General features: G+C 39.0%; 1 protein-coding gene across 2 annotated transcripts in view; it reads right to left on the reverse strand.

The window, feature by feature from the left end:
- Window positions 1–6,175: 6,175 nt before the first annotated feature.
- Window positions 6,176–16,304, reverse strand: part of ARL15 (ADP ribosylation factor like GTPase 15) — a 232,166-nt gene continuing 222,037 nt past the window's right edge. For both annotated transcript variants that reach the window (XM_053295706.1, XM_053295705.1), the window contains exon 5: window positions 6,176–7,640. In XM_053295706.1, coding sequence (XP_053151681.1) covers window positions 7,488–7,640 — 153 coding nt within the window. In that variant the 3' untranslated portion in view covers window positions 6,176–7,487. The remainder of the gene's footprint in view (window positions 7,641–16,304) is intronic.

Raw genomic sequence — 16,304 nt, forward strand, 5'->3', positions numbered from 1 at the left:
GATAAATGAAGCTTTAATACTGGATCAAGATTTGCCTCCTGATTTGATCAGGATTTGTGGGATAATACTGAGTTCTACGCCACTTCACAATATATTATTATTATTATTGTTATTATTGATAAAATAATTATAAATAAAAATAATAAATTTTCCTTCTCCCTGTATAAAATTTAATTCAAGGAAACTGAAGGATAGCTTTTAATTTTAGTTTGTACCCCAAGTTCAGGAATATTTTATATTCCAGTTTCCAAAACTGATGAAAATTAAAAAAACAAAACAAAACAAACAAAACTGGCGGGGGGGTGGGGTTTGACATTGTGAAAAAACGTACTTTACACATTGTTACATGGATACCATCTGGTAGGCAAGCATCAAAAAAGCAGTTTTGATAGTGTTAATTATTTTATCATAGTTAAAAAGAGTAATAGCTAAGATAAACTATTGGTTTCTATAAATGGGGAAAAGTTTATATTTAATAGACAATATTTTGGGAAGCTTTAGCATGAACTAATAATCCACAGAAAAAATATGACCAAAGAACTATGGTTTTAAGTAGTGTAATCATATATGAACAGGATGGTTCCATTACTTTCAATGCACTTTAGTATTGAGAGAAGTTTAAGGAAGTATGTTAAACAGAACATTAGATCTACACAAGCATTTCATTTGTGTCAAAAATGGCACAATTGGAAAAAATGGATTCATATTTTAAAATGAAGTTATTTATGTGTAGTCAAATTTCTTTGAAAAGGATGAATAGCAGCCAGGGATCTACTTTGTTTGTGGTTGTAGATAAAGCCCAAGGGGCAACCCCCCAATGCACCCCCCCGCCCGAGAAACACATCTCCTTGATGCTGATAAGGGAAGGAGCTTCCCAAGCATTATCACAGAGTACCTAGCAATGTGCCCGAACTGGTTCAGTGCCTCCCTAGGGAAGTGCCGAACTAGTTCAGGCACTGGTATTCAAACTGGTTCAGCAGGGCGCAGTAGCCATGTGCGTGATGACACCATGGGCAGGCTTCTGGGAGCAGCACTGCAGCCACGCACAGCCTTTTGAACAGCGAGTAACATGCTTGGAAAAGCAGTGGGATGGCGGAGGAGTAGGTAAGGTCCTGCTTTTTAAAGGAACCGACTCCTGCCCATGGCTGCCTGAGCCGTTGTGTACATCCCTAGGAGTAGCTGACTTACCAAATAATTATATGCACACCATGATAAATGGTTGCCCAAATTCACCCAATAACTGGAACTCTTAACAAAGGCAAACTGGATATAACTAACCAGTTACCAAGTGGGGATATACCATGGTATTCATGTAAGGGTGTGGTAAGTTGGCCATCTAACATCTTGCCAAATTTTGTTTCAGTGGGCTTTCTGAATAGGTGTAGATGGGTTGTGAAATTATCTTCACCATTTGGCAGGACATTATATGTAGCCATATTTATGAGCCAGTTGTCTGTAAACACATCCACCATGATTAAATGGTTGACCAAATTCACCCAATAATTTGAAATTTTACCCAAGGCAATGTGATGTGGAAAATATTGGACAGGATCCACACTAAGTACCTCAGAAATAAATGACTTGGCTAATTTCAATGGGATTTAGTCACAGCTAACTTAGTCTGGATCCTGCTCATTTTTTGCAATGGCAGGTGTCAATCCAGGCCAAAAATTAAAAAAGAATTGGGGGGAAGCTCAGAGCTTTCAGACTCCGGAAGATCATACAAGTATAGTTAATATGCCACAAAGATAGCCTAGAAAGCCATTTTTATCTTACTTGTTATAAGCACTTCCTTTCCCCCCTTCAGTCTCATTGGATGCCATGCATACCCACTCCAGGCATAGTGATGCAATCAGCTTTTTAGAATATCAAACCAACAAACTAGGAGCTGCTGCTTTATACATTATATTTTTCAAACATGAAATATACTTCCATAAAGGAAATAACTTGTAATCAAAGTGTAGTCTGTCATGTATTACAATTCCCTATATCACATTTTACACTGTGACTAAGCAGGGAGGGGGTTGTTTGCCATGCATTCCAAACATGTAGACATTGCATTTAAGCAGTTCTTTGGATTACAGCCACTGGTTTCATGCACACATTATTTAGGTTAGCATCTCTCAAATGGGAATAAAACAGAGAATCAAGTTGGTATGTCAGATATACTAAGACTAATTTTGACCCAGGCCCTTAAGGTCTATTTCCAACAATTGCTTATTTTCCCATGCAAGTTCTTCAAACGGGATATTCTTGCCTGCTAGATTTTTATTTTTATTTTTTGCAGTACTACTATGAATATTTATATATCACTTTTCAACAAAGTTCTCAAAACAGTTTACACAGAAAAAGAATTTGTAAGAGCTGTGTGAATGCTTCATTCTAGTAGGCCTCTAGTAATCTAGTAGTAGGGAAGAGAGCTGGTCTTGTGGTAGCAAGCATGACTTGTCCCCTTAAGCTAAGCAGGATCTGCCCTGGTTGCATACGAAAGGGAGACTAGAAGTGTGAGCGCTGTAAGATATTCCCCTTAGGGGATGGAGCCGCTCTGGGAAGAGGATCTAGGATCCAAGTTCCTTCCCTGGCATCTTCAAGATAGGGCTGACAGAGATTCCTGTCTGCAACCTTGGAGAAGCTGCTGCCAGTCTGTGTAGACAATACTGAGCAAGATGGACCTATGGTCTGACTCAGTATATGGCAGCTTCCTATGTTCCTATGCCCATTCACACATTATATTCAACATCGCTATGAGTGTACAGGTACAGTCATTTACATGTTATGCTGAACACAGGTACAGAATGCTATCTGTATCATTTATTTATTTATTTATTTGATTGATTGATCGATTGGTTGATTGATTGATTTCTATACCACCCTTCCAAAAAAGGCTCATGCATCTGAAGTGCCTGTATCCACTCACGTTCACATTTAAAATTAATACAGGTACATTCTTTCACATAAGCACATGTATGAGTGTACAGACATCTGTACACTCATACAGGTGAACCCCCTCTGCAGGGGTTCTGTTCTCTTCTAGAACTGAGGATAACAAGGCATTAAGGCAATGGTAATGGGGAAGTTAGGTTCCTGGAAGCTGAAAAAATGGCTAAAAATTGGCCAAAAAAAGGGAAAACCAAGCAAAATAAAGTGCCCTATCATGCTCTGTGGGACTTCAGCCGTTCAGGAATGCCCCCAGTCCCAAATCCCCCATTTGGGGGGGGGGTTGCTACAAAATGGCTCCCTTTTACAAAGTGGTGGCCAAAAAAAAATGACCTTGGAGTTCACTTCTGGCCACTCTGACACTGCAGATATGCAGAAATTAACCCTCTCCTCCCATGTATGCAGAGGTCAAGTGTCAATTACCACGGATACACAAAACCATGGATGTCGGGTCCACGAATGGCAGGGTTTGCCTGTACAGCATAATGGCAATCAAACCAGTGTAAAGATTTGTAATATGGATTATTTCATGAATAGTCTTTGTTGGAGGAAATCCTTAAATCAGGTCTAACTTTTTAATTCATTTGTATTAAGGTATATCAGAGTGCAGGTTCACCCAAGACCCATATAAGTTGTACTGAGATTAGTGGCACCTGTGCACAACCATGAATATACTCATTCAAACTACTTGTGCATTTCACAGTTTATGCAAGATCCAGCCTTGACAGCATGTTAATGGAAATTTTAAAAGGAACACACTTTGAAATCTTCATATTGATTAAAACATCCATACTAAAGTGTTCTACACAGTATTTATTTTCATTTTGGCTAGCATAAATTATATAAATCACAAACAGTTCCTCCTGCATAGCAGCTGTCTGAATGAATTTGTCAACGAAGTATCAATGTTGTACTTTGAGTATAAAGTCAGGGATATAAGGTGAGCTGGCTATCAACCATTGCTTTTTAACTACAGTGAGATACAAACATCTGTAATATAAATTATTTGCCATTACAAAAAAGGCAACTGTATTAGCTAGTTAAGTACAAAAATCTGTTAACTACTATAAATAAGGAAATGCAAGAAGCGCAGTAATACAACACGTGCTTCTGTTTACAGTATTTGAATATGTAAGCTGAGACATGTGGCACTGTACAAAAAAAAGAAAGGAACATTGAAAACATTAAGATGTTCAAAGTGCTAGTACTTCCAGAGATATAAGTACAAGACATACACTTGGAAGCAACACAATGAGTATCTACGAACTGGGAGACAAAAGGAGTCACTGACAGTTGTAAAGCATTAGATGTCTGACAGAAACCTGTCAAAACAGCTGCAGTTGGATACTGATTGATAATGTTTTTATTCTGACTGCCAGAGTACTGCAGTCAGTCTTAGGTCGGGGAGAGGGGAGCCCAATGTGAGGGAGACACATGCACGCACGCACGCACGCGCAAGCAATTTAACAGATGTCTATAAGAATCTTACACCACACCTTCTCTCTTAAAAAAGGCAATATTCACTGCTGAAAGAATTTCCATGGAAAGGAATTCTCTAGGGATGGGATTTATTTCATCTATATGATGAAGGCCTAGGTGTGTAAGTGGGAGGGGAAATAGGCAGAAGAATAGTACTGCTCTCAGACTAATGTACATCCAACACTTTAGAATAGAAATGCGATAATTAATGAACCGTTTAATCCCACAATTATTTAAAAAAGATGAAGTGTTTAAAAGGTATAAAAGTTTTACAGATAAATCCAGCTCCAAGATGGAAACAACAAAAAGCAACAGACATGAAAGGGCTTATCTCAAGTCCTCGAACAGATATGAGGTGGTGTTTCACCCTGTCGTATGTAGCGTAGCGATGAAAATCCTTAGATGAATTAACTTTTTCTGTGTACGAGATACTTTCCTAAAAGTTCTGCAGCCTAATCCAATGCATTTTACTCATAAACAAGTCCCATCAAATTCAATGGGCTAACTTATTCTCAAGCAATCATAGTCTACCATAATCTAAGCTGCAATGTGGTTTAAGCTTGATTTTGTTTTGCTAGTAAGGCTTTTTTTCTTGTCACAGTTACATAGCACCTAACAGCAGTGCATGATCAAAGTAGAAGTCAACAGGCTTTGTTAAAATATCTGTTCGTGAACAAATGAAATGATTTCACTTGAAATAATTTCATTTGAGCCCATTTTCACTTGCTATGAATTTGGTCTACTAGAGATGAGAAGCCAGTTAGAATATTTTCTCCTTACCTGCTGATTTTTACCTGCAAATCAAGGAGCACCCTGTTTTATCCTGTCTGTGTGAATCAAATCAAATTGGGAACTATTTTTGTTAACTAAAAGGAACACCAGCATGACCTAGGTTCTCTAGAATGGAACTAGTCTACTACTAGTAAGAGGTGACCAGAGAGCAGGCCTTGGGGACTACAAATGTTTTTCAAACCTGATACTCCAGTCTCTGTAAAACAGGCCTGCACAACATAAGGCCTGGGGGCTGGATTCAGCCCGCAGAGACTATTTTATTGGCCCCTCAGGTATTCTGCAGCAACACAAGAGCTGGAAACTGCCTTATAGCGCCATCCTGTGCATGCGTTCTCAGAAATATGCTCCATGATGTGCCCAGTGAAGCTTACTCCCATGTAAGCATGCCTAGCATTGCAGCCTGAAAGCAACAACAACTAGGGAGAGGAGAGGACTTGGCATTTGTTTGGGGCTGACATGCACTCTAGAGGCCCCACTCATTGAGCACAAGGACAGGACCTCTTCTCTGGCCACTATCCTTGGTTAAAACTATGGGTCCATTGACGGGGGGATAGATCCACAAGTAACTAATATAATAATTTTTAATTTTAATGTAATAATGTGCTAAAAAATTGATCTTGGCCCCTGCACGCCACATTGTGGATGGTTCCGGCAAACCAGGGCATTTGAGTTGTGCAGCCCTGCTGTAAAAGGATCATCTGAGAAACAAAAGGGATAAAAGGTGATGGCAAAAATTAGCAAATGCCTTCAGTTGTAAGAGTTTCTGGTTCAGCTCTCTATCTCCATTTACATTTAAACACTATGTAGCAGTCCCACCACTATTACAGCATATATTATGTGACATCCTCCTACAGGAACAGTCAGATGTTAGAAGGGATAAGTGACCCAAAGTATCCAATCATACTTATTTCTTTTAATAAAAGGTGTGGGGGGGGGGGGCGGGGGGAGATCCACAGGTCACAGTGAATTATATTTGAAAAATTGTTTAATAACCCTTTCTTCACAACTTCATTCCAGAAGAAAATACACACAATTGGTTGTTGTTGTTTTTTAAGTAAACAATAATTTGCATTTAACCTGGGGTGGGGGGACCCAACAAATCCCTAAGTTAAAAATAGAAAAGACAGACAAAATGCTGTAATATCAGTGTTCTGCCAAGGTCTTTGCCCTCACTTCTTGATAAGTTAATATAAAAAGGTGCACTATTCAAAGTACAAACACAACCAGTGAAGAGCTATCCTCTGTGGTTTGCAGCTGTATCATGGACAGTAGTCCAGCAGTCAAGTCAGTTTTGACATTTGAAGCAGTCTGTGGGCTTCTAACCCAGTAAACCTGGGAAGAGAAAGGGCTACATTCTGGAATTAAATGGAGTGCTTTCACATTTAACAGCAGCAGTAGTAACAAAAAACAAGACACCCTGTGTTTTGGATGAAAAGCCAACATTCAGTGGGAACAATGTCTGAAAGAAAAATCTAAGCCCCTGAAAATAGGGGCATTTAAGGAACAAACACAGATTTTGTGTATAATTCAGAGACTCCAACATTTAAAAAAATAATTCCATGGCCTAGGAATTCTAACATAATACTAGTTATGTAGAATACATCCAGTGATTATTTAAACCTGCTTATTGTTTTTGTTCCATAATCCTGACTACATAAGTTACATCTACAAATTCACAAAGGTTATTTTTTGGACTCAAGACACTTTCAAATTCATAACAAAATACTGATATGCCTGTAGTCTTTGCCTCATCTCTCACTTTATTGATGGTTTGTCTCTCTGAAAACATTTAAATGTATAAATGGTTAAAAGGTAGGTGTATGTATTCAATAAGGCTTGTGACTAGTATCTGCATCAAAAACAAATTTCTTGGATTTCACTGTGGTTTTCAGTGACCATAATATCCAAATAGCTTGGGTGCTCACCCCAAACATACACAAGTAATAGCCAGAGATGTGGAAAACACATTTTCTTTTCAGAAACACAGTTTGATCTTTGTGTGTCCATTTAGATTTTTAGGTTTTGCACATGCAGCAGAATGGCATACAGTGAGCAGAACTGGTCATAGACAAGAGGAACTCCCCAGTTCAATAGTAGGGACAACTTTACTGAAAAGAATCACAAACCTGATTCACAGAACTTATAAAACAGACTTTTCAGACTAAATGCAAAAAAGTACATTTATTACAAGCTCTAACACAGTCTTTTTTATACCAAACCATAATTCAGCTGAAAGCAAGACGAACAGGTACGCTATCTGAAAACCATCCTATTTTTCTTCACACTCTTGAAGGCTCGAGATCTCTGTCTTCTAGTAAATTTATCAGCAAGCTGAAGCTGTCTTTTACTGCTTCCATATCATCCAAGGAACAGGGTTTAAGTATCCAGCGTTTTCCTCGTGCAAGTGGTTCAAGTTCCATATATTTTTTGATCTATTTTTTTAAAAAAAGAAACAACGAAAAAAAATTAATTGTTGTATACACCTTTTGGCTTACTTTTCACTTTTGCAAAACAGAAAGTGTTGGGGGAATCTAGGGTGCTCATTTTTAGAATCCCCATGCAGTTGTTCTTAAAATACAGGTTATATGTTGTGACTGAGAGTGTTTTTGTTAATGTAAGTGCCATGATTGTAAGCCAACATTTTCACAATACATTTAACAGCACAGGAGATCTGAGAAAGAATTCTATGTACTTATGAGAAAGACCAAAGCATATTAAAAGTGTTCAAAATTCATGGAACTCGACAGAAGGATATTCTAGCAAGCAGCTGTATGAACAGCATGCTTCCTATTTCTCTGACCTGCAACACAGTTATTGCCGGTAGGTATGCCAAAATGATCATCATAATTATTAAACATACATATTTATCAAGTATTGTGATCACTGTGACTTGCAGTGTTTCAATTTCTTCCATTGTAAAATCCAAGCTGCTTATACAAAGACTTTTCTTGCAGTTGTAAGTTCTGTTAGAATATTGTAATAATAAAGTCTAAGAAGAATATTCAAGACCCTAAAGCATCCATCTGGGCCTACACAATATTAGTAATGTATATTTATTTAAATACATTTGTATACCGCCTACTGTTTGTTTTTCAAGCTTCAACCTAACACCTTACAGGGATAAAGTAAGAGCAATAGTAGTTTTGGAAGAGGTAGCTGTTCCCTTCCCCAGATTTATATACAAAGTTTTAAACATTAGGACTGTATTCATGCCCCAAATCCCTCTGTGAAGACAGGCTTCCAATTGTGGTGGAAGTGGTTTGTCCTTATTCTTTGTCCTGAAAACAAATATCTCTATTTGCAATGAACATACTGTCAAACTACCACCAACACGTTTTTAAAATGTACTGTATGGTTCTTTTGTTGTACTTCTAAGTGTTTGCACCAGCTACTGGATTTGCAACCTTTAATACTGTGATCTTTGTTTCCCATCCCCTAAAAACCCAACATTGAGCACTTAGAAACATAATAATTAGTATTTGGTGGTGGTAGCAGTAACCATTCTATCATACCATAACCAGAGGACTATATAAAAATCTTCCATATACTCCCAATGTACTGCACAAGAAGTGCCAACTTAACCAATGAATTTTCAAACCAGTAGACAAAGATAAACTCTTCCCAAACAAAAATCAATGGATTATTAGCTTTAATTGCCCAGTGTCTTCTTTTTCACATTAGGTTCAAGAGGTCAGAAAGATACCTCATTTTTTCAGATTCTTTGTACTGTGCTTAACATCCATTATGTATATGGTTCAAAATATTTGTGTTTTGCACTAACAAAGATACAATCTGTGTTCATAATATTTGCTTGGTAAAATGATTTAAAAAGAAGAGTGTATTACTTTTACTAGCTAGAATCATGTTTTTGATTCGTCCTTTTAACATGGATTTAACATAAAATAAATGAAAAAAATAGAAATGCACAACCTACCATTAAGTAAAGTAGATAGGAGAGATATCTATATTGAAAAGTTTTACATTCTGAGAAAAGTGAATATTTTATTTAAAAAACAGCATTCAAAATTTAAGCCAATAGGAGAGGCCTCAACTTTCAGCTCGGGATTCACCCTACATTACTAAGGAATAGTAATTTAGTAGAGATTTGCAAAATATGGTTTACTAGAACAGAGATACAACCACTACCACCCCCATTTCTCATCCATATGCTTACCCAGTTATCTCTTCTAAGTGTGTTTCCCCTTGGATAAACTAGCAGCAATGGTTAGACAATGGGTCTTAGATCTGTCACTAAAAATTAAAACCTATAATCAAAGTATAGTATTCTGTGATTCAGAAATATGTTACCAACTTAGGGTGTTTATTTCATAATGTTATTCATCCATACACTAGTAGGAATCTGAATTATTGTACTACACTAGCCATACATGATATAATTGGCATTCATATAAAAATGAATGTATCACATTGATGTTTAGACCTGGTATGTTCCCCACATACTGTTAAGTAAAATGAGGAACCTCTGTGGCTTGTTTCAGCAAATACAATCTGACAGCTATATTCAAAGAGGAAGCAAAAGCTGTATGAAAACATAACAAAACACAGTTTCACTTGATAACAAAGCCAGCTGGTGCTAAGCTGACAAAAATGGCTGAGTAACCTGAGATTCCCACAAACCTCTAATGTAAAGAATGCTTAGCACACATCCCCTAATGGCAGATGAATGATGGCTGCCCCACCAACTACATGGAAGCTTGCATTTACCAAGCCGTTTGGGCTCCCTGCTGGACGCTACCAGTTCTGATTACCAGGGCTGATTTGATTTAAAGCACTTCACAGAAGAACTCAATTTTAATTATTTAAAGCACTAGTTAGGAAGATTCTATGTAATCTTTTTTCTAATAAAAGTACATTCTTGTTGTCTAATGTAACCTTAGTACACAGAGATAGATGTAGGTTTCATTTTTAGAAAATAAATACACACTATAATAGGTACATGCTTCTCATAATGTTTAATATGGGCAACCAAGCCTTGCATTTCTTTATTGCACAGTTTGCATTTCACAGGCATATCTTCTACAATGGAGTATATACTCCAAAAAGGTTTCCTCAGGACTGCACTAATACGTTCTGTTCACTTTTGTTTCTACTTTCTATTCCCCTCCCCCTCCCTTGCATTTATATCCAGACTCCTCCTTGATCAGATCTACTCCATCTCCCCAATCATCTGTTCATTTATTGAACTTCTTTGTCTTTGCACTTTTAGAGAGACTGAGGGGCAAGAGCTTGACTGTGTACACATGCGTGCTGCATGTATCACCTGAAGAATAGGATTCATAAGGTCTGTTTATCACCAGTTCCCATATATTGCTGTTAACATCTTCATAGAATATAGTTAGAAGTTATGATTAATATTCATGATGGTATCTTTGACCTAGGTTCTATTTTTATAAAAAAAAATTAAAAAAATTAAAATCCAATTTAAATAAAATATCTGATATAAACAGAAAAATCAATTTTTAAAAATCAATTTTTATCAACCCTGCCAGTTACTGAAAAGTATAATTTGTAATATTTAAATTTAAAACTCATATCCAGATTATGGAAAAGGAATGAACAACATCAGTGTTTCTGGTTGCTAGCACAGAAACATTACCATCTAGTTTATCAAAATACAAAAGTGGCTTTTAGAATAGTAGTCAACACCATTCTCTATGGAAAGGTTCCTCATGTTAGAAAGCTACAATTTGTATGAAAGTGCTTTCCACAAAGAAAACATTTAATTCAATCATCACCTTTTCTTGCTATGTAAAGAACATAAATCAACCGGAGTCTAAATATTTGCTTTCATTAATCAGACAATAGTACCCATGTTGACAGCCCAAATCATGGTAGTTCCTACATTAAGAGGAAATTGATAATTTTGCAGAGGCTTTTGATGTTGGAACCTTGAGTAACGTCATCACCTCACAGCTCTTAAGGGCAAAAAATTCTGATTGTTTATGTTTCTTATTATAACCATGAAAACAGCTAGTAATACATGCAGTTTCTAATAACCATGTTCCTCCGAGATTCTCCACCTTTAATATCTTAACATGTTCACAGAGTTAAGAAGTGCCATATGTATTTTGCAACTTGTTCACAAATTCCCCCAGCAGTTTTCTGGAGCTAAAACCAACATCTTGCCTCCTCAGCTAAGTAATTACTTAATTTTTTAAAAAAAGCCTATCTCACCTGAAAATATTTTTTATTACTCAAATGCTTGAAGGATCAAAATCTAAAAGGAGGTTCTGGACTATGCTTAACTTTAGTCTAAAGTTACAAAGAACAAAAATAAAATAAAATCAGAAGGCATAAAATGAAAGCACAAATCTGCTTTTGCTTTATTTCTCATAGGATTTCACTCATTGTTGCCTCAAAGCTGTTGGTATTTTATGAAACTTCTCAGTTCTTGGTCACCACTTCTGTCCAGCATAAGGGCTTATCCACTGGTCAGCATAATGGAACGGTGTAAAATAAAAACAGCAGATCCAGCTCCTTTTCTCAGCAATGAGTGGGGATGACCATATTTTTTGCAAACAATGGGGGGGGGGGAGAATCCTCTCAGAAATGCAGCTAATAGTAACATAATCAAGAACTACTCAATGTCTGTGGACTGATTTTTCATCTCAACCTTGAATGTGTTTGCTGCTGCCATGCCAGAAGGAAGCCACTTCATGTATGTGTGTGGACAGCAACATGATAGAGGTCTATAAAATTATACAAGGTATAGAGAGAGTGGATAGAAATTTTTCTCCCTCTTGCATAACACTAGAGCCAGGGGTCATCCCATGAAACTGATTGCCAAGAAATTTAGGAACAACAAAAAGAAGTACTTTTTCACACAACACATAATTAACCTATACAATTCTCTGCCACAAGATGTGGTGACAGCCACCAATCTGGATGGCTTGAAGAAGGGCTTAGATAAATTCATGGAGGACAAGTCTATCAGTGGATGAGGGCTACAGACCACCTCCAGCCTAAGAGGCAAGATGCCTCTAAATACCAGTTGCAGAGGAGCAACAGCGGGAGAGAAGGCATGCCCTCAGCACTTGTCTGTGGGCTTCCCAGAGGCATCTGGTGGGCCACTGTGTGAAACAGGATGCTGGACTAGATAGGCTTGGGTCTGATCCAGCAGAGCTGTTATGTTTTTATGAGTGGTCCTGCCAATATGAAAGATAGTAAAATCATTCACACAACTATTTGTCCTGGGGCTGGGGGAAAGGCAGGATTGGTCCTACCTTCCTCTAATATGATTGCTGCTGCTGCCCCACTTGTTGCTTCCACATATTATCACCACTGCAGTGAGCGGCACAGCAAGATAGGTACCTTGGGAAGGACACCCGGCCTCCAGGGATCCCACAATGCGCCACACTGCTCGTACAGTACATTGTAAAATTCCCTGAGGCCAGTTTGCTCCTCCTCCCCAGCCTCTATAGACAAAATGGCTGCTGGCAACAGAGTTATCCACATGACTGGTGAGTGAGGTAGGAGGGCACATGTGTGTCCTCCTACCTCACTTTTAGCCAGGGTAAAAAAAACACCGGGCAACGTGGTCAAGGAGCACCGGGATTGCGACAGATCCTGGCATTCCTCACAACCAGCTCTACCCAGGCTAGGGAAGCCCTACCTGCATAAAGCTGGTCAAGAGAATGAACTCAGTCGTCTTCCACACAATTTGACAGGATGGCAACTCCTGTGTTTCCTTTAAAGCTTTAAACACACTTTTACCAGGAGTGTATATTGTTATTTTGTAATATTATTAGATAATGGACACCTGTATTTGAACACACTGGACTCCAAGTGGGTTGCAGTTTTTCTACTCTTGCCCTGATTCAGACTTTTCTGTACACACTGATAAGTTTCTGTCAATATGTGCTGTCCCATTTGCTTTCATGGAAGAGGCAAACTCTGCATTTGTGGAGGCCATTCTTGCACTGAAGTGAATGGCGCAGCCACACACACAGGATGACTATGCATACAGGATGTCAATGCATCCCCCTGCTAATTGAACAAAAGAGGTATCTTTTATAGTGGTGATTCTCTTTATTGAGCAGGGGGAGAGCAACTGGCCCTATCCATCGCCAGCACAGCATCTCTCCCGTGGCTGTGCTGGTTTCTATCTTGTTTCTTTTTTAGATTGTGAGCCCTTTGGGGACTGGGAGCCTGTTTGTTTGTAAACTGCTTTTAGAGCTTTAGTTGAAAAGCAGTATATAAATATTTGTCGTATTTGTATTGAAGCCCTGTGATTAAAGCAAATTACCACTTGGGGTGTGGATACAGGTCTGCCCAGGGGGAGACAATTTGCCCTGGGCCCCGACAAAACATAAGGCCCCCCCCCCAGCTCATGGTCTCCCAATTTTGTGCACACATCATGAGCCCTTTTAGAGGGGTCCCCCAACATCACACCTGTCCCAGGCCCCATAAATTCTCTGGGTGGCCCAGTGCAGATATGGTTTTTAGCCACACTCTTCTTGTTAGTTCTCATAACACTACAGCCTAGCACATAAAGGGAGAAATGAATGTCAGAAATAACTGCCTCTTCTATATTTATATCTATGTTCAATGTCTGAATTACAAAACCCAAGCACACATACAGATTAAAAGAGATGCTCATTTTAGTTAATAGGACACAATTATAAATGTGCAATCAAATGAGATCCCTCTCAAACTTAATGATAAGTTTAAAGGATCATTGTGTGAAATTCTCTTACTTATGGCTTTGAATGTTAAGATACTTCTCTTGCATCCTAATATTTTTTAAATATGCCAAGTACCTGGCATGAAGTAAGTTAGTAAAGAAATATTCTGTACACTGAAAAAAGTTAATGAGTCTAAGTTCCCAACTCACATATCAGAGACAACCAATTACCCTGTCTGAAACACAGGCTTGTAAAACTATCAGGTACTTGTAAAATGGTCTGCTACACACGAGTAAGATATTGTTTAAATGGCTTGTTTGACTAGATGCATTCACCATGAAATTGATTCTTTTAAAACACTATTTTAAAACTTGATACAAATTAACTGCATGGGCTGAAAATGAGAAAAAAGCCTGTCATTATAAAGGGTGGGTTTCAGGTACCAGTCCAATTTTATGAGGTCGAGGGTTACTTGAATGAGAAACTCATCAACTATGGTCATGTGTCGGTCAGAAACTGAGGAGGTTGCATACAATTAGATCATTCTGCTATTCTCATGTCAAGGACTATAAGGTTTAGTGTTATTTCATCACACAAAGTTGTGCTGTAAAGCATCACAGACTATTGGATATACTTTCTGAACCACAAGACAACAGAAGAGGGAAGGAACCCACCAGTTTTGTTACCTTAATACAATCCATGCAGGAGCATCTGGTAAATACTATAAAATTGGATGTTTCAAATAAGAGGATCTGCTCCCTGTATCTTTAGTTAGACCCTTCACAACCCCAAATGGGCTAGCCACAGTCCAGCACCAGAAGCAAGACATTCTATGCCCAGTTAATAGATGGGAATGGCTTTATTGAGAGCCATTTCTAGGGATGTGCGAAACGTTTTGGGTACAAAATGTTTTGTACTTGAAACGGGCCGTTTCGGGTGTTTTGTAGAGAAAAAATGCCCACTTTCCAAATCTGAAAGTTTTGTACACAAAACAAAATGTCCCTGTTTCAGCTACAAAATGTTTTGTTGTTTCGGACCTCCATTTTGTGGCGATCTCTGAGTCAGTCTCCATTTTGTGTTTGACATCTCTTTGAATTTCCCGTCCTTCCAGCCTTCCGATCGGTGACCTAAAGCATGGGCTGACCTGCTGACGATTCCCTCCTTGTTCCCCATTGGCTCTTTTGCCTCTTGCCACTCTTTACTGACCCCACATTGGCCAGGGGAAGGGTCAAAGAAGGGGCAAGGGTGGGGGGGAGTTCAAGGAGGGGTTTTCAGTTCATTGAACAAGTTAGTTACTCATTCACCATTCTGCCTTTCTGCCTCGTTGAAGAGAGAGAGAGAGAGAACTAGTTTGCATTGCATGGCATGCCTCAAGTTGCCATGATGATGCCCTGCCATTTCCTTTGCCTGCCTGCCTTGTTGCCAGCCTGAGCCCAGCCTGCCAGCCTGGGAATGGATTTATCTGCTGCATTGCTTTTTTGTTCCAGAAGAATTTTTTTCATCCCTTTGAGACATGCCATGCCTGCCTATGCCTGCCGTGTTGCCAGCCTGAGCCCAGCCTGCCATGGCTACTGCATGCCAGCCTTGGAATGGGGTGGCTGGCAACCTATGTGCTCTACACCACCACTTGCTCTGGGCCACCCCAGTGCCCCCCAAGTGCAGTTATGGGGCTGCTGAAACCTCCATCATCATCTATGGGGAAGAACCTTGAAGACACATAAACGCGATTAAATCTTTAAAAATCAGCCCTCTGCCAAATTCCTTTGAAATAATTCTGGCAGCTTCCTTGCCTCCACTGGCCACTACCACCCACCCTACTCTGCTCTGAGCCACCCCCCTGTGAAGCGATACTTTTGCTGAAACCTCCATTATTCCCTATGGGAAAAATCTTAAACTTCAAAAATTCACCAAAAATCAGCCCTTTGCCCAATCCCTCTGAAATGTGGGTGGTAGCTTCTACCCATTGGGCACTACCACCCCCACTCACTAGTTTTTTCCCAGGGCCATTTTTTAAAATCCAAAACGTTTCGGATTTGGATTTTGCAATTTCAAACAAAGAACAAAATGGGGGTGTTTCAGAATTGGGCCAAAAACAAAACAGAAAAAAACCAAAACAAAATGCACAACCTTAGCCATTTCCCACATTACACAGAGGCAAAAGTGGGTTTACCACCCAATATTCAACATGGAACTGCAGCTCTCTGCTTCTTTCTTTCTTTTACTTTCGCACCACTAAAACAAAACTAAGTGTGTGAGTGCCACATGACATTCTTACCACCGTTTCAAGCAGAAAAGGAAAGGTTGTGCCGTCAAGGCGGTGTCGACTCCTGGCAACCACAGAGCCATGTGGTTTTCTTGGTAGAATACAGGAGGGGGTTATCATTGCTTTCTCCCGTGCAGTATGAGACGATGCCTTTCAGCACCTTCCTATATTGCTGCTGCCCGCTATAC

The sequence above is a fragment of the Hemicordylus capensis genome, chromosome 2, assembly GCF_027244095.1.
Source record: "Hemicordylus capensis ecotype Gifberg chromosome 2, rHemCap1.1.pri, whole genome shotgun sequence".
In the NCBI taxonomy this organism is placed as follows: Eukaryota; Metazoa; Chordata; class Lepidosauria; order Squamata; family Cordylidae; genus Hemicordylus; species Hemicordylus capensis.